Below are 25,658 nucleotides of genomic sequence, written 5' to 3' on the forward strand. Positions count from 1 at the left end.
GAGTGTCTCCGGCTGGATATCGATGGCAGTTACAGTTGGGAGACGGCCCGCACGCTGGTTGGTCGCTTAAAGACATGCTGGGAAAATGGCGCACAAGTGGAGAGGGCCTATGCTAGAGCTGGACTATGAGCTATATTCGTTCTCGGTGGAATGGGTCCGATAGACACGAAGATGGAGATTGAAGACAGGTGGAATGCAAGAGGAAGCACGGCAAGTGGTGATGTAGACAAAGTGATAGTATCATAATTCATAGATGATGGATATATACAATGCTGCGCTATCAAGCGAAAATCAAACAGCTAGTCGGGTATTTACAAGTGTGGTAGGGAATCTCTCATAAGTCTTCATAAACTCCATGAAGTAGATGCTTAGACAACCGTCTTCTCAGGGTACTCAGTGTAGGTAGCGCTCCTCTTGCGGGAAGCATCAGCCTCGATATCGGTAAGGCTGGCACGGCGGTTGTCGGCATGCATGTCCTGGACGTCCTGGAAGGAGATGGAAGGAACGAAGCCGGGAGACTTCCAGGCCTGGGAGCACTTGCCGTAGAGCTCGTCGACCTGCTCGAGGGAAAGACCCTTGGTCTCGTAGATCATGGCCCAGACGAAGAAGATGCAGATGAAGCAGCATCCGCCCCAGACGAAGAAGACCTTGGCGCCCATGTTGGCGTTGCCGGGTCCGTCGTTGACCATGTAGGGGGTGGCGTATCCGATGGCAAAGTTGAGGAGCCAGTTGGATGCAGTTGTCATGGAGAGCGACTTGGCGCGGACCTTGAGAGGGAAGATCTCACCAGTCACGACCCAGGCGACAGGTCCCCATGAGCAGGCGAAGAAGAAGATGTAGATGCAGACGAATGCGATCAAGGCTTGCTGGGCAGCCTGGTTGTCAATACCAGCAACGGTACCGGTAATGGCAACAATGAATTGGCTGCAGAAAGTCAGTATATGTCTCATTTGCACTTCGTACATTCAGAACTTACCAGACAGCCATGCCGACGGCACCGAAGAGGAGAAGGTTGCGGCGACCCCACTTCTCGACAAGGTAGAGACCGGGGAAGGTGGAGGCGACGTTAACGCAGGAAGTAATCATGGTGACGACGAAGGGGTTGCTGATGCCCGAGTTCTGGAAGAAGGATGTTCCGTAGTAGAAGATGAAGTTGACACCAGTGAGTTGCTGGAGAGACTGGAGGGCGCAACCAGTGAAAAGACGCTTGCCCAAGTTACCACGGAAGCAGTCGAGGTAGGTGGCCTTGCCAAGAGACATCTCATACTCGTGGTTGGCAGTGATCTCAGCCAACTCCTCAACAAGAGCCGGGTCGTCAACGTTGAGGCGGCGAAGGGTAGAGAGAGACTTGGCAGCCTTTTCTGGGCGGCCCTTCTTGATGAACCAGCGAGGAGTCTCGGGAAGCCAGATGCAGCCGGTGAAGAGGATGATAGCCCAGGCGAATTGAACAGCGATAGGGATACGGTAGGAGCCAGTGTCGGTCCTGTCCTTTGTGGAGTTGTTGACGATAGCAGCAAGTAGAAGACCGATGGTGATAGCAAGTTGGTAGCAACCGACAATGGTACCACGGATCCACTTGGGAGCAGTCTCGGATTGGTAGAGCGGGATGGTGGCACTGATCATACCAACTCCGTAGCCAGCGAAGAAACGTCCAGCAACGAACATGGGGATGGCAGTGGCGACGGTCTGGAGAATGACACCAACACAGAAGACAATGTTGCTGACAACGAGACCGAGGCGGCGACCGAGGAAATCAGCAGTGGGTGCTGCGGTGAGAGCACCGAAGAAGGTACCGGCAGAGAGGATAGAGACGATCAAGGAGGTCTGCTCGGCGGTGACATCGAGCATGTTGTCCTTCTTGTTGACGTAGCCAGTGCTGAAAAGCTGGCGCCAGTGGTGCATTCCAAGAATACCACCGATGGTACCGGTATCATAACTATACTTGTTAGTAGAACTCTTGAGAAAGGATCAATCGTGCATACCCAAACAGAACACCACCAAAGGCAACGAACAGGCCGACCAAAATGGCGGGCGCGGTCGAGCCAGCTACGCCCTCAGGCTTCTTCAACATCAGACCCATGGTTGGCAACTGTCTGTGAAAGTAAAATGGGTGTGGAAGGAAGACTCAAGTCCAGAGAGATGGTTGAGTACTCGGATGAGGATGACTATCACTCCAAGGCGGGCTGCCCATCTTTAAGTACATTTGGGGAACTGTTCACCGAGCCTGGGGATCTCCATGGGCAGCTGTCTAGTCTGGAGACTGGAAGCATGGGGTCAGCGCGCTAGTCCCGCGGCTGGCCAGCAGGCTAGCGACAGTAGGTCCGAAGCGACTGGGGTAGCTTAGTGGGTGGTCTTAGCCACGATGGTGTTGGAGCTAGAGCTGACCAGACGCTGACCACTAGCACGTCGCTGGCCTGTGGATGCCATAGCGTTCAAATCATCGTGAGCCAATTCTAGTAGATTTGGAAATCATGGAGCCGAGATTCAGTTAGCGCAACGTTAACCAGCGGTCCCACGTTCGTGTTGCTGGAAAACGATGGCAAATATCGTCGGGTTACGTGACACGCATGGTCAGTCTGCTGGCACACGCACCCAACAGTGAGATGACAGTCGCGTGCCGGGGCGAAGACGGGGCGTAGGAGCAGCTAGCTGATAGGACACTAGATGGTAAGCGTCGCCTTTAGCCGTCATGACCTGTCAAGTCGGGTGCGTGTAAGCCATGAACCACTGACCTCATTCTGCGGGGATGCATCTTGGTATGCAGGCAGACACCGTTCATCGCCTCTGCTCGATAGACGTGGTTGCGGAGCAAACCATCAACTGATGTTCGTCTGCTGTTGATCGCCAGACGGGCACAGCACATTACTCAACGAATCCGTGATGTTTCGCTGGTCAATACGATCACCAATTGGCAACGCGTATGCAGACAAGCCTTTCCATGCGCGATTGCTTAGACGGACGGCATCCAACTGTTTGCAGTATGGTTGTAGAAGGATTCTGGAATATCGCGACTCCGGCGCTCGGTGTTGCTAACATTGGCCGAAGAGCTGGTACCAGCGGGTAGTCTGTGGGAAAGCAAGCGCATATCGAAGAGGTGGGGAGATGAGTAGCGTGCAGGATTTTGCTTCTGGCCGCGCCAAAGTCGCAGAAAGACCCCAGGGTAAACGGGGTGCATTAGTTCCCATGCCCTCCGTGAGGCTCAACAAGCATGCTAGAGCACGATAGCGTGGTCTCGGCCAACCAGATGGGGCGGCTACTGTAGCCTCGAACCATGCACCCAGCGCTTGGTCGAACTGTCGGGAGGATTTTCTTGGCCTAACCGATGTAGGGCTGGCAGTCCGGTAGTGTTTAGCTGCGCAATGCATCTGGAGGCAAAGATCTCGTATGCATGGAGTCTGGCAGCAACTCCGCTCAATAATCGGGGTCCACTCGAGACGTGTTCTTGGAACAGAACACGGCTGGTCATGTGGTCTGGATACCGAGATCCACCAAGGCGGCTCCGATATGGCGTGTCTAGAGAGAATCGCGGCACGGAGAGCTGGTAAAGTCGGAGTCGCCTCCACTAGGCATGGGGCGCGTCCCACCAGCGTGACTCCCCGTGGAGTACGAGTTTCATGGGGATCACGAGACTCGATTTCCAGCTGTCTCGTGACATTTGTGCCAGGATGATGGCGATTTTGCAGAGATGACGGGTTTGTGCCAAATTCGCAGGTCAGGTCAAGCTCGTCGGATCCCCGTTCAAGCTTGAGAGCCAAGACGGCTTGGCCGAGGCACGCTGGCGCCAGGCCGGATAGTCGCTTCCTCCGATCCGAGAAGTCGGAGGCACTGACCCGTAGTGTTCGCGGTATGAGCATGTCATGACACACTCTCATAAAGCACTCCTTGATGCATGGCTGGACTACGAAGTCTCAATCGAAAGCGATCTTATCGTAAGGGTCTCATGTCATAACCCTAGAGACATGACGACAGCATCTGCAGGCTGCGCAGTGCGAGCATCAATGCGGGGGATCGACGCAAGCCACAATGTTCCCGCCACTGTCTGCGAGGTCACGAGCGACACAGCATCAGCTGAAGGGCATGCGCACGCAGCACCAGGTCTACCACGGAACACAGTACGCGCTTGACATGTGAATGACGAGCCCTGCCCCCAATCTAATAATGGATACATTCAATGCGCATATACCCTCGCAAGCGACTGCGACCTTTCCTCGCCATTAGCAGAAAGCAATGATGGCCAGGCAAGCGACGTCCCTCGACCTGGCACCAATCGCATCTGCTCTTGGAGCTCTCTACTACCATTGTATCATTTCAAGCTCAATGTGGTACTCTGCAATGGAGGAGGATTCCGTCGACTTTTGAGACGTGTTCGGTACTTACAGGAGCGTTACAAGTAGTCCGAGGACCCAACACTTGATTCAAGCTCTAATCCAGGAAATGTCATGGTATCTCGTTCTAGCAAACATCAAGTTGATGCAGAGTAAGTCATAGAAAGAGAAAGGTGCTCACTGTCAACAGAAGCAAGTCGCACCTTCCTCGCCAACCAGCCAATGACAAAACACCCCAACGCGTCGTCTCTTCCCCACCAAACGCGTCCTTCGTCCACCCTCACCGCCCCTCCAAACAACCCAACTTCCATTCTCGAAAAAATTATGTCAGACACGCCAATTCCCATTCACGAGCCGCCGTCTCTACCATCGTCACCCCTCCCTAAGCGAACTAAGGTCATTGACCCCACTCCTCTCTCCCACGCCTCCACTTTACCACGAGGAACAGACTCGGGCGCCGCTACACCAACACCTCTAGCAGCTTCACACCTCCCCAGCCACGACAACATGGCAGCACTACAACCTTCAGCGCCAGTCGGTGCTTCGTCATTAGCTAGTGCAGCGGCGGCGGAGCAGCAATTGCAGGTACAATTGCTGAGCCCGAATGCCAAGGCGCCGACAAAGGGAAGCGCTTTTGCTGCTGGACACGATCTGTACAGTGCAGTAGAGACTATAATCCCTGCCCGGGGGAGGGGATTGGTAGCGACGGATATCAAGATCTCAGTACCGGATGGGACGTGTACGTGTTCTTTCCCGTACTCCAATCACTGAGGAGGCTGCTGTAGACATTATGCTAACCATGGTTCAATAGACGGCAGAGTAGCACCTCGCTCCGGCCTCGCCTACAAACACGGCATCGACACCCTCGCCGGCGTAATCGACGCAGACTACCGCGGCCCCGTCGGCGTCATCCTCGCCAACCTCTCCGAGAACGATTTCCCCGTCAAGATCGGTGACCGCATCGCCCAACTCATCGTCGAGCGCGTCGTCATGCCCAGCGTAGTCGTCGTCGATCAATTGGAAGACACAGTAAGGGGTGCCGGTGGCTTCGGCAGCACAGGAGGCTTTGGCGCAGCGGCGGCCGTTGCGACCCAGGCGGCGGAGACCGCGACAGAGGCTGCCGAGGTGGCAGAAGTAGCCGCGGACAGTGTGAAGGCTTAGGTGGCTGCACGCCAACTTACGAAAAACCTAAACACTCTAGAGCCTACGTTGACGTTAGCTCACCTACTTTGCAAGTTCTTGTTTTAATGTAGTCTGCAGACCTGTTCAGTTTTTATCTTGTTAAAGGCACGCCCACCTAGGGAAAAACTGAACACCCTAGAGCCTACATTAACGTTAGGTTACCCACTTTGCAGGTCTTTGTCTTGATGTAGTCCGCAGGCCTGTTCAGTTTTTTTTCTTGTATGAGGTGGTAGCCACGAACTGACGATGCTTTAGCATTCATAGAATTCAACGCGTAACGTCTATGCAACCAAATATCATGAATCGCCCGCCTCCTTCTTCTCTCCCTCTCCAACAACCCTGCCCTGAGTACCTGACTGAAGCACCTGCATCGCCCCACCATCCTTCGTGCCAACACCCAAATGCAGCACGTTCAACTCATCAGGCTTCCTCTGCCCAACATCCGCTGGTACACTCTGCCCCTCATACACCGCGCGTGGCCTGAACCGCTCCAGATCCGGTGGATCAATCATCTCCTTGACATACCGCGGAACAGTAACTTCACTCGCATTCATAAGCGCCAGATGCCTCTTCCTGCTAACCTCCTCATCCGCCTCATCACCCTCACCCCGCCCTTCCTTCGCAGCACGCGCATCATACGCAGCCATCTTCTCCTGACACGCAGACGTCGTGCGTGTAAGTATCGCTTGCATGGACGCAAGAACTTTCTGACACGCTTTCGCCAACGGCAAGTTCTCAGCTAGAACATCGTCTGGTGAGCGCCAGCTTGGTTTCGCATGCAGATCAAACTCGGGTGTAGACGCGTCGTGTACGGCTTCGAGCAACCGCGGGATCGTGAGCGCGGCAAACATGTCTCCTGTTCCTGAGAAGAAGAGCGGGAGTTGCGGGGTGTCGATGCGGAAGAGACGGGGTTTGTAGTCCGAGGTTGCGGTTGAGCCGATTATTGTCAGGTTTTCGATGGAGGAGAGGTCGATTTGGGGGGCGGGGAGTTGGGAGGCTGGTTGGGAGGGTGATGCGTCGGGGTGCTGGGGGTCTGAGGGGGTGTGGGTGCCGGTGCCGGCTTTGGATACTGGGCGCGAGGGTATGGTCTGGTTGTCGCGGGTCAGGCGGAGGGACGTGATGATTACGTGGGGGACTTGATAGGTCTTGTGGAGGACTTGGATGGCGGCGGCGAGGGACTTGAGGTCGGTGATGGGGGTGTCGGATAGTAGTCTGTGTCTCTGTCAGTAATTGCTGCGTGTGCTGGAGCGGTCTTCAGATTCACTCACTCGGCCTCGAACTGGTTCGGGAGTATGAGATCTGCCTCGCGCAACAGTCCCTTGTACTCTGGTACTTCATCCTCCGGAATGTATAACTTGCCGTTGTCGCCCATGACCGGATCGAGCACTGTCTTGGTCAGTCCTGCATCGTGCGACCTCGCACACGAACCCACCCCAGAAGAAGCTGCCCGGCTTCGTGCCAGCATTGAACTTGATATCTCTGCCAATCGTCCCTATCGTTTGTACGGCCTCGGCGCTGGGCATGTATCCGGTCAAGAGTACGTCGAAGTTGGTCAGGTTCGCCTGCTGTAGCCCTTCGTACAGTTCGAGGATTTCGCTCGCGGATGTCTTGGTGCCTTTGACTTGCTTGTATGCGGTGTGATTACCTGAGGTGTTAGCTATGCGCCAGTCGACGGGAATGGTCTACCTACTGTAGTGCACAGTGTTGATCGCAGAGACGTCGCAACCTAGCGATTGCATGACAAAAGTGGCCATTTTGTTCCCAACATAGCTCAGCTCAATGTCAGTGTACTGCATCTACCGCGACGGCACGCGACTCACCCATGGACCACCTATAGCATGTTAGCAAGAAATAATGTTCCGCGCGTGAGTCTCACATGACTGGCAATCGCGAGCACGCGCGTGTCCGGTATCAGCGTGTCAGAAGCCATGATGTATGATAGTAAGAAACAGTCAAGTAAGGAAGGTAGAATAGAGCGTGCAGGCGGGGTACGTTGTTGATTTACTGTTGATCTCCTTATCTGAAATTCCGCGACATGACGTGAACCCGTTGGTGGGGCAGTAGCTTTCCTTTTGTGCCTAGGGCGCGGAACACACCACGCGGCACCGCGTTTTCGCCAATGTCGCACGCCAGAACCTTGAACTAACAGACGCTCGATGCATATCAAAGCCATTGCGCCGCAAATCCCCCACATCTATCCTGGAAACATGCCGCTCGTGCGTGAATGAAGTCATGATGCGTTTAGTCCTCGTCGCCAATCTGTTCATATTAGCAATGTGTTGGTGTCTTACGGGATAGATACATACCTTGGGCGCGAGGTAGAACCTCAGGTAGCTGGACTCAAAGGGGTATTCGACAAGAAGGGGAACCTCGCTAGATAGACAGAGCTTGACTTGAGTTGACAGCCCGCTCGCCTTGCAGAAGTTGATCAGGTACTTGAGAGAGAAAGTGAGTGAGACAGGTTCATTCATCTCAACCGAAACGTTCTCCTCTGGCTTATCGACGCTGGTGGATGTCTTGAGGATGACGGAGCCCGAACCAATGTCGCCAGAGCATGCGAATTTGATTCCATCCTTGGTGCACTCAATCGAAACTGAAGCAAAGTTAGTTTGTTGTATAGTGTGCTGTCGCGCTGTCGCGTCTGATTCGGGACGTACCTGACTCTGACAATGCGCCTAGGTCCCTGCAGATGCGCTGGAACTCAGCCGATGGCATCGAGACTGTTGCCGCGTAGTCCGTCTCAGGAATACCGAGATGTTCCTGGTCGATATCCATGAGCTTAATGTCATACTCGCTCAGCCTCGATGTGGTGCTGGATTCGAAGAGCAGGTTGACGACATCAGGCGAGTCCTCAGCCTTGATGGTAAGGGCGTCATCGTTTCCAGCGGCACGAAGGACTTTTGTAAGAGAGCCGAGGTTGATTCCGAGCGCGATGTTGCGGTCGCAGCGGAAGGGTTCGAAGGCTTCGGATTTGAGCATCATGGAGACAAGGGCGACGTGCGAGTTGTCCATGGCCTGGAGCGCGATGCCCGAATCATTGCAGTCGAAGTTGCAGTCCTGTACGAGGTCCTTGATGGCGTCGACGACCTGTTGCTGTCAGAAGAGCTTTTGCTACGCTTCCTACGCGAACGTACCTTCTTGAGGATTTGGGCCTGGGGTAGTTTTGCCTCGAGCACTGCAGATGGTTAACTATGTTAGCCACATGTCAACGAAGATACATACTGTTGACTGTGGATTGAGATTAAGAGGGTACGATAACGCTGACGGGGGTATACAAAGCGCGGTGGTGCAGGAGACAATTGCGGTGGAGGCAACAATCAATGGAGGGGAACGCGAAAGTGGTTGGCGAACGCGTCGGCCACGCGCTAACTCAGCACAGGGCATAAAGTACCGCCAAGACCATACCCTTCGTGCTTGACTGGTTCCGGATTGCTGCTGTACTAATTGCTCCTGACAATGAATACATTCATTGTTATTTGAGTGTCTGACATGATAGTACGTTTCTACTAGAGGGCTCGCAACATTTCAGAACATGCGTTGTCATGTCAATTTGATTCAGATATCAAACATCGCGTCAATGTATTTAGGTGGGTGTCATGGTGAGGTGATGCAGAAACAACCCATCCGCATCCCGATGTTACTCCTCGCACCGTCGATTACTGCTCGCTCACTCTACCAGCTGCACAGCCTCTGAGCTGCCGCCGAATGCTTCATTCCATGGCCATGTGCTTGTTCTTCGTGCATCTGTCGCTTGCGATCATGTCCACCACACGAACATTGAAGTCCAGCGCTTCTCTAAGCCATCGATACCATACCATCCGTGGTATACATGCGCCCTCAGCCAAATAGTCCATTTATATCCCAACATTGCCTCCTCATGCTCTGACCAAACCATAGAACAGCGTCCAGGTAAGAACGAATCCACTCAACCCTCCAAACACATCGCCCAGCCACAAGTCACCCAGCGGCCGGTAAAAGTATGCGCCGGGCTTGCCATTTGTCTTGAGCGCAAATAGCAGCGCCGATACCACGAGCGATCCGAGGAGGTAGAATATGAAGCCTGTGTAAGACTCGAGGCCTAATGTGCCTGCGGCGACGCCGAAGAGTGATGCGGTGAGACTGCGGATGTTGGAGATGACCTGTATTGAGTCTGTGTCAGTACAAGAAGATCAAAGCGGAAGAGAGACAAGATTGATGTCGCGCAATATGGCTATAAGAGCTTGGCGGAGGGCGTACCTGAGTGTTGTGCTGTACGCTGCTTGCGACAATTGGGTGGATGGCGAGTTCTCGCTCTTCGTTCAGTGCCGATGCCGCCATTGTGTATGTCTTGTGATCTCGGACAATTGAAGCGTCAGATCCCGACTGGTTGTTGCGGAGATAGGTGTTCGGTCGATACACGGGCGATGAGTTCGGCCGTGTGATTGCTGCTTCGTCCGGAGCGCCTCAGTGCAGGATCGATTGTGACGTCGTGGATAGATGCAGGCGACGGAGAGGTCTGCGATGTATGTGGAATGCGCGAAGTGTCGTGTGAATGCGCGATGATGCTGTGCTGGCTGCTTGGGGTAGTCGCAGTGCTGGCTGGACCTTCCGACGGCAGTGGAGTTGAGTGGAGGGTGGCCCGTGCCTGGACCCTGCCTTCATCCATGGATGCGCCCGCGAGCACGAACGACCCACGAACACCTGTCACATCACCCTTTAATTTGTCTGACAGCACGAGTTCTATAATCTAGATTTCGCTCTAGTTATTCAATGATATTACTTCTCTCTACATGTACTCATATATCGTCATAAAGGGGACCATATCCCTCGAGATACCTTGATCTGTCAGCCCGATGCGCCGCTTCATCGTACAGGACGAGCACTCACCGTTCCAAATGTGGGGCCAGGAAGTAGTTTGGCATTTCTCTCGCGGCTCGTAGATACGCAATCGCATGCTGAAAATATCGACTGTTGGCTCTCGCTGATGTGACATTTCCCAGACTCATGAACGATTCGGCAGCCTGGTTAAAGTTAACGAGAGAACATATCAACTGTGGCTTTACTTATTGTAGACAGCAGGTAACCTGTAACCACTCCCTGTTCCGTCGCTACGTATACTGCACGCTGGAGATATTCGGTAGCTGGTAAAAGCAATCCTCTGGCTTCGACATAATCTGGCTCATGCAGTCGTTCTTCAGCTTTAACCGAAGCCCTCGTTGCCGATCCAGTGTTGCTTGTTTCGCTGCTCAAGGATGCCCTCTCCGCCCGAGAGATGCTTGACAAAGCCCTCTGTGCTCGCAGTAACCAGTTGCGGCCAATTACTGCAGCAGTCAGCGTTGCTCGATATCATCTGGAGAAAACTCACAAGCCTGGATGTCGACGTCGTCTGGGTATATTTGTAGAAGAACTAGTAGCTGACGCAGGCACCAGTCTGCTAAGTCTTTGACACCACCATGATCAGCATCGACAAAAGCCACACGCTGAAAGACGCTGATGAGAGGTACCTGCCAATGCCGGCGTGCTTCGTCGGAAGTTGTATCGTTTATCTCGAAGGAGGCAGTAATTTTTTGAATGGCTGGCAATTGGTCTTGCCACGAATCAGGTGATGTATCGAGATTGGTATTGATCAGGTCGACAGTAGTCAGTAAACGTTCGATCATACTGTTGTCCATGCTGATGAGAAAACGACGAATGCTAAGTGGGAAAAGCAACAATTGCTACACATGATCGTGACAAAGACAACACATGAAGTATAAAGTCAAGATACAGCCTGCTTGACAATCTGTGGCGTTTGTTACCCTGTCACGGTATGACTGTCCAGAGGCGCAGCCTTGTTCTTGACGTCCGGATAGACTGGAAGACGAATGGGAGTTGCCGAACGTTGTTCGTCATTGCATGTGTAGGTGTAGTGTAAGCTGACCGATTAGTCTGCAACCCAGTCACCCACCCGGACAAGTCTGCGCATCAAGCACCGAAGAAGGACTATTTCGCGACATTTTCATGCTCATGGCTGTAGCAGTTATATCCGGCCAAGGAAGCAGTGGCGGCGAGCGGTCAGAGGTGACATCTAGGCGATTCCGAGATGTTGTCGATACATCGTACTCAGCACGTTGCCTGCGGTTTTGTTCCGTCTGTAACGCCGAAGTTATCCACGGGAGGATATTCACCAGGCGGCCGTTCCATGCTTTGTAAGCTTGAGGCTCACACTTCCATTAGCTTCCGCGGTCAGCACGGAGAATTTTGATGCGACCTGAAGGTTGCTTTTGTGGGATCTGCAAGCCACATGCTTTTGTAGATGCGATGCTGCAGGTACGTCATCGATAGCGTTATCGATTATCCATGGAGAGAAACGGCTGTTTCTTTGGTTGTACCATACATTGCCGACTGCTCAGGTACCCGGGCAACGCTGTACCGATAAAGCATAATGCGGGTAAAGTTCACATTTGGTGCCCTATTCAGGCGGTTCCGCTTCTTCGAACATGGCAACGTTATTGTCGAAATGGAAGGCCGAGGGCATCGCAGCAACTGCGCAATTAGTGTACCGCCGGTGCCAATACAATGCGGCGGAGATGGGTATGGACAGATTAGTCCGGAGCATCAGTGCGAGGACTAGGATGGCATGTCGGAGGACGTGCGGCTGACTCGCAGCCTCGATATCGAAGAGCGAGTGAGCGACCCTTGGAAGTGATAGTTAAGAGTGCCATTAGATGAGTCGTTGTTGGTGTGTAGCCAGATGTTAGCAGGGAAACGACGATGCACACTGTGGCATGCACGCACATGCCATGGTCGTCATCCGCACGTCGGCCTCGAGGACAGAGCAGGCGCGCGTATGCAAGGAACCAGGGGCACGTTTGTCGAGGGGTGCGTAAACGAGCGAACGTTCCCCATGATTGTTTCACACCAATCACGAGTTCATTTCCGGACCCTGACCTATACCACTATTACTACCAGAACCACTCACACTCACCTACACCGCGCATGTGTCTCCCACGCTCCTTTCCTGCCACCAGCCGCCTCGTTCCCCGTTGACAGCGCCCACGATTGGATCCCACGCACAACACGCGCCGGCCCCTGCAGCAGCCATCCCCGCCATTTCCATATCACGGGCACCTTCCCTCCCTAGCCTAGAGCACCCGCAGTCATCACAAGCGTTGGAGCGGGACCCTACAACAACACTCGAAATCGCACCATGCGGCGGTAGCGACATGGAGAACATCATATCCGACGGCTCGCCTCTTGCGCAGTTACTAGAAGGTGCGACCCGCCGCACCACGACGATGACGATATTGCGGATGCTAACCGCTGTGGCTTAGGTCAAGGTACTGGGTCACCCGACAACTCCCCAGCGCAATCCCCATCGCAATCCGCCTTCCCCCAGAGCTTCGCGCCCCGGGGCCCTTCGACGCTGCAATCGCGGATACGAGACAGGCTGCCCCAGCCGCTGCGCATCCACGCCCGCCATGGCTCCATCGCTCGCATACACACGGCGTGTTCGGTACGACTGCGATATTCCCCCGGCAGCATATGGATGCTTATTAACGTGACTTAGAAAGCCGTCAACTCTCGCATTGGGCGCGCCGACAATGAGCGCTTTTTGGAGCAGTTCCGTTACCTCATCGTCGCTTCCCAGCTGCTCGGCGAGCAGGGAGGCCTTCGCGCATCCGCCATTCCCAGCTTCGCGGCCAACGGACGCCCTGGCCCTCACGAATTCAAGGTCGCAGCGATAAACCCCGTCGGCGCCGCTTTCATTGGCACGGCGACCTTCATACTGGCATGGCTGGTTCACTGGTCGCGACGCCAACCTGCATTCAGCAAGAGTAGGACCCTGCTGGTCATTCTCGTCTTCGCTGCCATTGCTACCGCCGGCTACACGTACCTGCGACGGCAATGGCTGCAGTATCTGAGGCAGGAGGCAGTCAAGGGCGCATCCGACCTGGTCGCGAACCTGCAGGCGTTCGAAGCCTCGACATCATCTGCCCTTGCATTGATCCAGGAGGTCGAGCTCGTCTCCCGCGGCTATCGATTGTACGTTCCCATCTAACCACGGTCCATGGTATCCACACTAACGTCGCGCAGGAGCAGTCCTCTGCCTCCCATCTCGCGCATGGAAGAGAGGGGACAGACCCGCCGTTGCCAGCGACTGCGTCGGAACCTCCGCGCTGCATATGCCGACATCGTCCCCATCCTCGCCGAACAGTGTCACAATCTGAAGCAATTGATACAAGAGGATGATCTGGAAAAGTACCTCGATGTGTACGAAATCAGCAACCCGGACATGCAAGAGGCCGCCTTGAGTTACAGCGAATCCGAATTCGATGACGCCGAAACGCTGAAAGCGCTGCGCATCCTGCAGTATCGATTGTCCATTCTCCGACGCGTATACCTGTGCTCTCTTCTCGCCATGGAGGCAGACGGCGGCAAGCCTGACTTTGCGCGGTGGTCCACAGTCGTAGATTCGATGCTCAATACGGCTCGTCCTGTGGGAGAATGGAGTGAGAAGTTCAACCGCGTGCTCGCCGAGGAAGAGCAGTTCGTACTCCCATCACCGGCCAAGGTTGCACCCACGCCTGGCCGAGAAAAGATACGCAATTCCGTGCGCAAACTGTCGGGCCTGTCGAGTGGCATCCGAGGATTACAAGCCAAGATGCAGGTACTTCGCGAAGAGACCAGCAAAAGCTTAGAGGACACGGAAGACGTAACCGATCTGGGCCACTCTCTCCTAGTGCAATACGACTCCATTGGCGCGGATCTCAAGAGTTTGGTCCAAGCTTGGGAAGCTGGCAAGAACGCGCTGGCTCTGAACATCGATCGCCACGAACGCAGAATCTCGCAGGCATCGAGCGGGTTGCGCTCGCCAGTTCCAAGCCTAGGCGGCCTGACTGCTGTAGATGAAGGCAGTCCGTCTGATGCTCTACGCGCCCTCAATGGTGACTTGCTGAGCCCCCATCAGAGTGCTCCGTCGAGCGATCAAGGCAGCAATTCCGACGACGAAGTGTTCGAAGCTATTGCTATACCCAAGACACGAGCCACTATGTCGAGAGAAGAGCGCATGCAGAAGATCCAAGAAGACCGCGTTCGGCAAGCTTCGCTACGTGAGCAGCGAGATGCGAGCACCAACATGCTGAGAGAATTAGAGTCTGTCATCAATCTCAGACCACATCGAGTCTCGGCGCCCCCGGCCGGCGCTCGAATTACGAGCCTTTGAGGCATCTTTTCCTTTTGTTTATACGGTTGGACTAACGACGGTCGCTAGATGCCGCGTTTCTTTCGCTTGCTCTACTTCTTGGCGCGCATCGGGTCTCAATTTGATTTTGGGCATTTACGCTATACCATTGCCGCGGTCGCATTTACTTTCCTACACATGTCTTGGAGTCGAAGGCTTAATGTCTATAACGCATACCTTGTGGTCAGAACATCCACACAGAATAGTAATGACAAATATCAATACCACCACAGCGAACCACAGCCGGGGTGCTCTCAAACGATCTGTCGTTCGTTCGGCACTTGGCTTCCGGGCCATGGAGCGTCGACGTGGCTGACGGGTGTTGGCCGCGGAAAATTGACCATCCCTGGACCTCACGGTAGCGAGATGCGGCTATTGGCAAACTATAGTATACGCCTTTTGGCACAACTTGCATATGCGAGGGCTTGCGAAACCACTTCATGCACTCAATACGTATTGTATTGACGTCAGGTACGTGGTACTGTATGACGATGCGAGACGCTGTCACTTGCTCTTGCGCAAATGGCATCCATCTTGGGCCAGTCTTACTCCACCAACATGGGAGGCAAGACGGATGACCTCAGCAGCGAAAGGCGTGATTCATCCGTGCGCAGAGTTGAATGGACAACGTATGACTCTCGGGTCGAATGAACATGAGATGCTTCGGGTGGCAGTTGCAAAAATGCCTGTGACATTCCGCTTCCAGGGTGATGAGGAGCAGCTGAAACTGGATTCACGATCGACTGCGACCCGTGGACTAACCGCTCTTGCCCAAGACGACCGGGTGATCCTTCCCGTTGGGCTGCCTGACGACTCAGTGCCCCTGCCATGAACCTCAGACGCCGTTTCTACTTTCCCCAAGAACCATCGTCACTTCACCCATCGCTTCACGCCAGTCATGGTGGGCCCCAACTGAGTCTGCCATATTCTACCATTGTTCTATAACTCTTGCCGATGACGAACGCCCCGACATGAGTGCCTTCTTCCGGGTCTCCGGCGGAAAGCGCAGCTAACGACCCTGATCTTTACCGATTACGCAGACCGCATGATTGCTCTTTCCGTCATCAACACCGACACATGCGCGCAGCAAACCCTCCAAGATATCGACAATATAACAGAAAGAGTCAAAATTGACAGATGAACACACAAAAGAGACGGATAATGAAAGAGCTACGACCAGCGAGCATACAAAATGTCTTCTTCGTGAATGGCTGTATCGGGCCGACTTAACCCTCCACACAGACGGCACCGCCAGGAACTCGTTCAGTCTTCATCTTCATCAACGACGCCATCGGTCCTCGGCACAGGTGGAGGCGCACCATGCCGTCTGCGCATATGCACTCTCAACCCATCCGAACGAGCGTACTGTCTTCCACATCCGTCGATGGGGCATGGATAACGAACCTTGGCCCGGCTGGACCCTGCGCAAGCCTGGGTTTTGAGGTGACGCGTTAGGTTTCCCAGCGCATGTACACCTGTCAGAACGGTTCCGCAGCGATACGGGCACGGTACGCTATACTCGGCGTCGATGTGGGATCCTTCAGGAACCTGTATCGGCGGTATCGGGTATATGGCAGTAGGAGGCGACGCCGGTACGCTCGATGCCGGAGCCACGTAAGGATATGTTGGGCCCTGGCTTCACAGCAACATCAGCATAAGCGAACGAACTTTGAGGAGACCACATACTAGCTAGCACTCATGGAGGTCGTCAAAGGCGCTTGGGTCGTTCCCATGGCATGGTATCCTTGATGCGTATTGTATCCTATTGGTGGAAAGGTACTTACGTAGCTATTACTCAGTCAGCGGGCGGGCGATATTGGACTTTATCCAGACACATACCGGTGCCCAACAGGGAAGGAGTTCGGTGGTGCGTACTCAAATTGCGCGATGGGACTACTCTGCGGAGCGCTTACTGCGTCAGTATGACCTTGATATGCACTACTCTCGACTGTATTGTGTCCTGGCGACAGAGGTTGTTGGTAACCACTGTTGGGATAGTGTATTCCATAAGGCTGAGGATACTCAGGCGATACCGGCACCCAGCGCTGAGGATATCCGCCGAATCCGGATGAAGGTGCGGTTACTCTCAAAGTCTGCTCAGCTCCAGTATCGCAAACTACTGTCGCTGGGAACGGGGCTCTTCTTCTATACGCATCGCTTCGCTGCGACCACGAGCCCTCGTCGCCACCCTGCGTCTGATCGTACGCCATGCGGCCAAAGCTACCCAACAACGTCCCGGACCAAAGTGGAGCAGGGTTTGGCCACGAAGAGATATGAAAAGGGATGATCTTTTCAAGAGAACGATCTTGACGACGCCCATGAGGTGACGCGAATTTCGTCCGAAGGCCTCCAAATTGTACTGAGTTCAGCGAAGCACCTCCGTGCGCTATGTCTCCGTCAGTTTTATCACGCTTCAACTAGAGACTACCCCACAAAAAACCAGTCTTACAAACCAGAGTCTTCCAGATGCAAAGAAACAGAATGAACGCAGGAGCGATTTCGTTAGTGACCTGGGGTCCGCACAGTGTTTATGCCGCTATCCGTATCCAACGGCGACCGATTCGATTGGGGAAGAAGACGCGCTGGAGCCGATGGAGGACCCTGAGCTGAGACACGACAGTCGGCAAAGTCGACGCCAGGGCATGTCGCGCCTCACCGCGTGTTCGAGTGTCGAACCGGAACGCGGATCAGCCCTGTCGACGTATCTGCGTCTCAACTTAAACGGCAAGGGATTGTGCGACATTCGTTAGTTTACAGTACACCAATCAGATACGCAACAGTAGCACCAGATGCGGCACAGCACATGACACCTGTTGGTCTTTATGCGATGGGCCTTGTCGCTCAATGTGTACTGCGGCCGCGGCTGCTGCAGCGGGACGCTTATCCTCAAAGACCACCCCAAGAAGCAGGCAGATATACCAGGAAAAGCATATACGCTTATTTTCTGCCGGGCTACCCTGAAGCCATGTGCGCGCATAGTCGTTTATCTCTGAACACTAGGCGTAGACCATCGGTTTCCCGCCACTAAGGCTCAAAGCGCATTGACAAGGCCAATGCTCATACGAGTCCAATCGACAAGCATATCCAGCTGTATTCTAGTCCTTGTATGCTCGTCTTAGCACCTTCTTGACTGGATAGGCGTAATGGAATGTCAGACTAGTACAAGATCTGATGGTCATATCACGGATATAGGTAACAGGACCCAGGACGGGCGGAACGGACGAGTATAATATACGTTCTAGCCTCGGTCGCCCGTGCCTGCCATCTGCGCGTCTTACTTGCAGCGGCACTGTGACGAATACCAAGCCGCATGGCGTTTCGCCAACATCTAGCGTCTATCAAGGGCTCTCCCGATCAGGTACGCATATTGCAGTATCGAGGACGGTCTTTTCGAAAAAGAGAGTGGGTTGACGGGACGGCTCGTGACCGGCGCAGCACCGGCTATTAGTGGAACACGTTCTCGCACAATCGTGCCTAACCGATCAGCACGGCCGGCCCGAGACCTTTCCCATTCGCAGGGAGCAACTTCCCGCATGATGAAGCATGTTTGCATTCACTGTCTGTCGGCAAAGGCGTCACTTCGAGGCACAGCAGGCGAATACATTTCTGGACCCATATGCTTACATTCACTGTCCCACTAGGGTCGCTACTATGGTGCAAGGAACTACGAGGATCCAGAAAAGGAGGAACGAGAGGGGTGCCCTTCTGGGAAAGAGTCAACCCATTGAAACAGTCTCTTTCACTGCCGCCGCGAAAGGTATACCCGGCTACTTGGCTCCATAGTAGTGGGTGCGACCCGGGCCTGCGGAACAAAGAAACTCTTTACGCTCTACCATACACCGACGTTTCGATTTGCCGTGCTACTAGGGCGATGACGAAGATGGCTACATAGCCACACGACCCGCGGCAAACAAGGTTTGGGAAGCGGGAGTGTACATACACCTGAGGCTTAGGTCGAAGAATGTATGACGGCCCGAATCACATCTCGTCGCGCTTTTGATCACCACTGCGTGCAGCTATTCGACAAAATGGCACTAATTGAACAGGGTTCTTACTAAATAGTGCGATATGTGCATGCATACTCTGCGCGCACTGATCGGCACTGGTCGAAAGGATTACACACACGAGCAGTAGCAACATGGCTGCATTACTCTTGGCCTTTCTCCGATGGTTCTCACCTACCAAAAGAGCCCCCACATTCGAAGTCCATAACCTTCGGTAAATTATGTCGGGGTGCGCATGCAAAGGACTTCGCGCAAGAAAAAGCGGTGAAGCTACGCAATCGTGGACATGCAAGTTTGCCTTCTCTGCAAGCTGCACTATCTGGGAGCTTCGTCAAATGCAGCAACTGCGAATCTCGAATGCTTGAAGATGGCGCCCCAACCAGCCATGCTCACCGATTAAGTCATTGAAGCTGTCAATGCGTCGGAGGATTTGGCGGCCTTCTGGCCCGAGGCTGCGCCCTCGCCACATTGGGCAGTAAATGCATGGGAAGACGAATCATCCATGCACGCAACGTGATGCACTGCATGTAGAGTTCGAGAGGGATATCAGCAAATTTACGAAGCATGGTACTCTAAAGCTGCTCGTAGCACGCTGCGAGATGGATTTGGAACCTTGCACACGCTGTCCGACCATCAGCATACGTCATCGCAGTGCCGTCGAAGGCTGGCAAGGCTTCTCCGCAGCACCAGCACGAAACGATGTCAGGCTTCGCGGATGGTATGGTTATGTCACATTCAAGACTTCCTGATATGCTGCGAGACTGTTCGTATATCCGCTATCGAGGTTATCGGCATGCAGTTTCGCAAGCTATGATACACAGCCCAAGGGAAGACCTTCTTACACGACAGACGTATCAAGTAGTGTCAAGTGCGCTGGTCGTACCATCAGTCGACAATCAAGAAGCAACGTTACGCTAACTTTATTCTAACAACGTGGGATTACAAAGTGGTAGTACGAATGACCAACTGTCCTGCGGAATCTATAAGCACGCATGTCTGTGCTTCGATGCTGAGATGCAAGACCAAAGCTTTAAAGAGCGCATGGGAACACTCTGTCTTGGAGGGACTTGATGTCGCCCTTGGACTTGACGAGAGATGGGCCGCTATTAGAGCAGGGCCGCGCCTTCCCTCTCGTCTTGGAGGCTCTTTTCCACCGCACCCACGAACCCGAAAGAAGGCCCCGATTGTAACGCCTATAAAAGATCTAATGAAGAAATTTTTGGTGGCGTCTTTTGATTTATTCTTCTCTCTTTCGCTTCTTCGCCGGTCGCGTATTGAGTTCTGGGTGGCTTCGCCTGAGATGAACGAGCAGTGCGTCCTCTCGTCCAAATGTCGACATGCATCCTGGCTGCCCGCAACGAATATGCCTTCGACTACTGGCTCCGGCGCACGGATTATGCTTTTCCATGTGGCGGTTTAAGTTCCGTTGCGCGTACTGGCCAGTAAAGGAGGTACCGTCTACGCATATTAGGCATCGTAGACTTGTCTTCTTGCTGTAGGCAAGTCAATAACGGACGTTGGGGAGGTAAGGCGGGCTGCTTACTTGGCTGCTTTTGTTTTGGCACATCCATGTCCATTGCCATGACCGGAAGCTGGAAGCCCAGCGTCGTCTAATGTCAAACTTGATCCACGATCTAGGGGACTCATCTCGAATACGCTCCCACGGTGTAGTTGACTCACACCATTCATCCATGACTGCACATGGCTCTGATTGTCCTCTCGGTGCGAGGGAACGATTGTGTTCGGTGATTGCCATGACTCTCCAGGCGGTGTCTCGCGATCTACAGAGGGAATATTGTGAAGTTGCCTCAACGTCAGAGACGCCGGATACGCATATTGCGCAGCTTGATATAGAGATGGCGGCCAGAGGTTGAGAGCGTACTCCGCTGATGGTAATGAGTCGGGATAGTAGTCTTGTCCGAGCGTGTGCTCGTCATGGAAGCCTGGATCGTCGAACGTCTCGTTTCGATCGTACTCATCTGGACTATGCTGCATCTGATTTAGCACAGTCACTAACAATTTGAGGTTTGCGTCGCTTTACTAACCATACCGCCAAAATCGGGAGACCATCTGTGCGGTCGATTTGTCCGTACAGGCATCATGGCCGCATCGTAGGCCTGGTCTACCTAGCAATCGGTTCAAGCTCAGGGAGTAAGGTCAGATTACCAAAGGTGAGGCGTACGATTGTAAGTACATGCAAATCCGAGGAGCCGGGCAGCCAACGATTTTAACCAGTCACATCAGGACCGCTGAACTAACTGTTGAAAGGGCACGAAGAGCCGCTGTCTTCGAAGAGACACTTCGGACACGACAGCTCATGCCTGCCTTGTGTCGTGGACAACTCATTGCCATTGAAATTTCGAGGCGAGTGATGTCTTTGCAAAGTAGCTGTCGGAACGGATGCCGCCCAACCCAAGCTGACGGCAGTGGTTGCCTCGCTTTTGCGATTAGTTGGCGACTAGTTGCCTTCTCCTTCACCGGTCCTCCAACCTACGTGGACGAATGACCGTCTCTGCTGCGCATTGCGGGGGGCGCTCATACCGGCATTCCGGACTCGAAAGGGCGGCCTCAGGAAGAAATGTCGACTTGTCTCGGCGCACGCTATGTGTTAGCAAGTCCAACGTGTCGCAAAACGATCTGATGTCGCCCTGAGGGCTATCCGGGATGACCCTGGATTGTCTGCCTACTCTTTTGCTTCGAGTCCACGTCGCACGAGTGCAGGTAGCGCTGTAAGTCCTGCAAGGCATACTAGATCGATCTAGGTCACTAGATCCATCGTTGTACTCTCAGTCAGCGAATAAGCATACTCATAAGTCCGACACAGCCAATCCGAGCGATGGCGGATAGCTCAACGCCTGACAGCTCCTCGACCGTGGCTGAGTGAATGTAATCGACGAATTGTGGCGGCGGTGCGACAGCACTTCGTTGCGCAAAGGAAACGTGCCCCACAGGGCACAACAGCAGCATGCGAGACGGGAGCTAAGGTGAACCAGAAAGCAAGACGATGCGCTATCTTGATATACGATTCGACCATGTTGGGCATCAGTTACAACTTGCCCTCGTCTCCCAAACAGTGAAGCGGACGATGCAAGTCAAAAACGTAAAGCCTTGCTATTCCTCCGCTGCAGCATCGAGGGCGACCATGAGGCCTGCTGCGTCACAGAAGACGAGGCGGAGTGGTCAGCCTGATGCGTGTATACCACTGCTGGCGTGCCACGTCTTTTGGAAGGCGGGAAATGAGAGCCTGACACGTAGGATACATCACGCACGATTTGGGTGCTTGGATGTTTAGAGTTCAAGGTGACTGACGTGGTGGTTCTGCCTGCTTGGCTTGTTGGCGTCAGTGACGATGGTGGCAGCATTGCGGCTGTGCATGGTGGTGGCGCTGATGCCTGCTCATAACAGACCCTGCAGGTTGTGGCGTAGATAGATACTTCTCTAGGCAGACACAAGGTATTTCGCAGAGACAAGTCAGTTCGACGCAAATTGGATACCCAGCGGATAAAATCTAGATGGTTTCATTACATACAGCTCTTCGTTAAACGTCGGCAATACGTACAACAACCCCATTAATCATCCGTAGCTTACAACACAGCCCTCACTTCACCATTACTTCTTGCCTCAGCCCTCGTCTCCCTCTCAAAATCTTTCCACTTCTTCTCAACATCATCTTCACAAACATAGGTGATGAGCCAGCTACCCACACCACCCCATCTCCACGCCAGAGGGTCATCACCAACCTTTAGTCCCTTTTCTTCATATTGCTCCTTGCTTATCCTTCCCTTACCATGAAACTCACCAAAAGCGCGAAGCGTACTATCGCGTTCTTCTTGTTCAGGACCATCGTGGACATGATAGAGATATTGCTGACGGTTGCCGCGCGAAACGACTCGTTCAGTGCGTTCGCGACGACAGCGTTCATAAACTGCTAATGCACGTTTCTTCTCTGTCGTTGACTTGCTCTTGATCTTACCCAAGCATAGGCCGAGAACATGTCCATCCTCCAAAGACATACCAGCGCCCGACGCGAGGTAGGGAAGAGTGGCATGTGCAGCGTCGCCGAGGATGGTGTATGCACCTGTTTCATGAGACCAAGTGGGATCGAGACCAGGCCGAATCATCAGCCGCCACTTGGCCACCTCCTGGCAGAGTGCAAGCAACTTGGGTATCCGTGGATCCCAGTCCTTGTACAGGGCACGCATCTCTTCGACATTCCCAGCAAGTGTGTTCGCGCCGGCGGGCATATCATCGGGCACCAACAGCACCATGTTGAAGAGCTTGCCGCCGCGGAGGACGTAGTTGACGGCGTGGGCATCTGGTCCTATCCAGTAGTTGACCTGCGGGTCTTCCACAAATCCCCTGAGCTCAGGATCCTTCAACATGTCCGCGGTATTGAGCAGTAGTCGGTAAGCCAGATCGCCAGTGAGTTGTGGGGGGTCCTCGTGGCCGAGCAGTATCTCTCTGCATTTCGAGTTGATGCCATCGGCGCCTACAACTAGATCGGCTTTGTGTCTTGTCCCGTCCTGACACACGGCGATGGCTCTTGTGGCGTTGTTCCCCACATCGGCCTCGTACTCAACGTCTACGACACGCGCCTTTGTCGTGAGCTTCGCGCCAAGCTCCACCGCTCTTTCCAAAAGTCCCATGTGCAGGTTCGCCCTGTGGAAGTCCCAGAAGGGTGTGCCGCATTCCTTCTCGTATTCGTGGAAGTCCATCTCGCTTATCTTATTGCCTTTCCAACCGATCATGTTGCACAGCCGTGGCGAGGTAGCGTGTTTCGAGAGGTAGTCTTCTAGACCCCAGGCTATGAGGACGCGCGAGGAGTTGGGGAGACATTGTATGCCGGCGCCGATTTCGCCTATCTCTGAAGTACACTCGAGGATGTGTACATTGTGACCGGCGAGGAGGATTGATATGGCAGCTCCGAGACCGCCTAGACCAGCGCCGACGATTATGACCTTGATATTATCATTAGCTGTCGCTCTTCTAGGCTCATCGGCGAATCTTACGTCGAGCTTGCTGGACTCATCTCTATGCTGCTTCAGGATAATCTGGGGTTTAACAACAACCATGATGTCACAAGTTTGAAGCTCTCAACGAAATAAAGTAAGTTCAGTATTGGATAACCAAGGAAAAAGCAAGGTCGATGCCAGCGTTACAGTCGATACGTATCGTCCATGAAGAGTGTAAACACTTCCAGCATACATTCAATACTCGAACCGTCATCACACACAGCCATGCTCACCCACCTATCGCGAATGATACGCGTGACAGCTAGTTGGCTGACAGTCACTGGACCGATGCAAGGAGATCAAGTCCATGGCGCTTATCGAGCTAGTCCGGCATCCGAGCTCTGGTGCAGTGGAGGTCCAAGATGGGGGAACGCTCGATTGGTGGGTATGAAGGCATAATCGCGTCTACGGATGGTCGTTTGGTGCATTGATGCAAGAGTGGGGGGAACGTGATGGTTGGAAGATGCACAAGTGGCTGGCGTGAGGGGTATGCAGTAACGCGGTGGCCATAGCTCCAACCCGCGGAATCCTGTTCCGATCATTCCGAGATAGGCATGCGGGTCTCATTCACAGGCATGGAGACGACGATGTCACGGTTAATGAAGGCCTGCGCATCTCTTGAATTATACAGCAATGGAACTTTCTGGTCGCTATTTTGGCATAGGTCCATCGTAATCAAGCAGAGAGTACGCCTTCCCTTCCTTCTGCAACTTCAGGATTTCACCGCGTGGCGACGGCATCATCGCATTCTCGGGTACCGTGTTATTCTTCTTGAAGTCGTCCGCCATTTGTTCCATGGTCACCCATTCCACGCCCTCGTGTTTGTTGATGTGCTCGATTATCCTACCACACTTGTCAGTGCACTTCATACTTCACTTGCTCACCGAACACACCTTTCATGCATGAGCACAACATGTGGTCTTCCACTGACGTCCGGGTGGATTGTCATTGGGAAGACAAACTCGTCGTACTCCCGATAGAAGTAATCGAAGTGATCCATCCATATCTGTTCCACGTCCCTCGGATTTACCCATCCATGGCTGTTCGCGCTCTTCTTCATGAACATCATTGGCGGTAGGTCGTCGATATACCAACTGCCCGGTATCTCTACCAGACCCGTTTCTTTCCCTTTCGTGAGAGGCTTCATCCATTCCGTCGCCTTCTTGGTATAGTCGATCTTGGTCCACTCATCGCCCGTACGTAGCCAATAGCAGCGATGGTCTTCGTGCGACATGGAGTGGTCGTATTCGATGCCGTAGCTGAGCAGTAGCTCGGTACCCTCTTTGGACGTCTCCCACCAGGGTGCGACGGAGCCTCGTGGAGGTTTACCATTGCAGAAAGCAGTGAGTTGTTTGTAGGTTTTGTCAAGAACGTCGCGTTGTTGCTCAAAGGTCATGTCGGCAGGGTTCTCGTGCGAGTAGCCGTGTAGTCCGATCTCGTGTCCTGCATCTCGTACGGCAGCGCAGTCTTCGGGGAAGGTGTCGAGAGAGTGACCGGGCTATAAACGATCAGTTCAGCAATCATGGCTTCGGAAACAGTTGAAGCTCACGATGAACCATGTTGCCTTGATTCCGTACTTGTCGAAAAGCTTCAGCAGGCGCTGAGTTCCTATTGTTCCAGCCCAGAGCCCTGCATCATGTAAGCAAGAGCCCGACCTCTAATGCCAGACAGCAAACATACCCCGACTGATGTCACTCGTGGAGTCTTCACCTCCATATGAACCAAGCCAGCCAGCAACAGCCTAGTATCGCCCAGTCAGTAATTGCGCAAGAACTTGCTGCTCACATCAAGTCTTACATCGATGTCAACTCCATAGCTCACGAGAACCTTCTTCTTTGCCATAGTGTTTGTTATTCCAGACGCGACAATGTTGCAGTATAATAGAAGTTGACGCGATGATTCGGTCAGGAAGAAAGACAGTGAGATTTACTGC

The 25,658-nt window shown here is 53.6% G+C and overlaps 6 protein-coding genes across 6 annotated transcripts; 1 reads left to right on the forward strand and 5 right to left on the reverse strand.

Moving 5' to 3' along the window:
- Positions 1-368: 368 nt before the first annotated feature.
- On the reverse strand, positions 369-2,080 carry J4E84_010525 (uncharacterized protein; the record flags this gene model as incomplete). Its single annotated transcript, XM_049393080.1, has 3 exons — positions 369-924; positions 977-1,936; positions 1,983-2,080. The coding sequence occupies 3 exons, from the start codon at positions 2,078-2,080 to the stop codon at positions 369-371; spliced, it is 1,614 nt and encodes a 537-aa protein (XP_049239210.1).
- A 3,723-nt stretch (positions 2,081-5,803) lies between these two features.
- Positions 5,804-7,437, reverse strand: J4E84_010526 (uncharacterized protein; the record flags this gene model as incomplete). Its single annotated transcript, XM_049393081.1, has 6 exons — positions 5,804-6,719; positions 6,776-6,893; positions 6,940-7,152; positions 7,198-7,277; positions 7,328-7,338; positions 7,384-7,437. 6 exons carry the CDS (start codon positions 7,435-7,437, stop codon positions 5,804-5,806), a joined length of 1,392 nt encoding a protein of 463 aa, XP_049239211.1.
- Positions 7,438-7,748: 311 nt separating this feature from the next.
- PCN1 (DNA polymerase delta processivity factor) lies at positions 7,749-9,824 on the reverse strand (the record flags this gene model as incomplete). Its single annotated transcript, XM_049393082.1, has 6 exons — positions 7,749-7,766; positions 7,814-8,100; positions 8,165-8,594; positions 8,642-8,682; positions 9,469-9,646; positions 9,744-9,824. The coding sequence occupies 6 exons, from the start codon at positions 9,822-9,824 to the stop codon at positions 7,749-7,751; spliced, it is 1,035 nt and encodes a 344-aa protein (XP_049239212.1).
- A 2,867-nt stretch (positions 9,825-12,691) lies between these two features.
- Positions 12,692-14,691, forward strand: J4E84_010528 (uncharacterized protein; the record flags this gene model as incomplete). Its single annotated transcript, XM_049393083.1, has 4 exons — positions 12,692-12,740; positions 12,800-12,981; positions 13,036-13,511; positions 13,563-14,691. 4 exons carry the CDS (start codon positions 12,692-12,694, stop codon positions 14,689-14,691), a joined length of 1,836 nt encoding a protein of 611 aa, XP_049239213.1.
- Positions 14,692-22,297: 7,606 nt separating this feature from the next.
- Positions 22,298-23,785, reverse strand: J4E84_010529 (uncharacterized protein; the record flags this gene model as incomplete). Its single annotated transcript, XM_049393084.1, has 2 exons — positions 22,298-23,671; positions 23,723-23,785. The coding sequence occupies 2 exons, from the start codon at positions 23,783-23,785 to the stop codon at positions 22,298-22,300; spliced, it is 1,437 nt and encodes a 478-aa protein (XP_049239214.1).
- A 590-nt stretch (positions 23,786-24,375) lies between these two features.
- J4E84_010530 (uncharacterized protein) lies at positions 24,376-25,567 on the reverse strand (the record flags this gene model as incomplete). The annotated part of the gene is made up of 5 exons (XM_049393085.1): positions 24,376-24,568; positions 24,619-25,223; positions 25,275-25,354; positions 25,406-25,466; positions 25,523-25,567. The coding sequence occupies 5 exons, from the start codon at positions 25,565-25,567 to the stop codon at positions 24,376-24,378; spliced, it is 984 nt and encodes a 327-aa protein (XP_049239215.1).
- Positions 25,568-25,658: the final 91 nt, after the last annotated feature.

Source organism: Alternaria hordeiaustralica (assembly GCF_023758085.1).
Source record: "Alternaria hordeiaustralica strain BMP 2776 chromosome Unknown scaffold_42, whole genome shotgun sequence".
NCBI classification, from domain to species: Eukaryota; Fungi; Ascomycota; class Dothideomycetes; order Pleosporales; family Pleosporaceae; genus Alternaria; species Alternaria hordeiaustralica.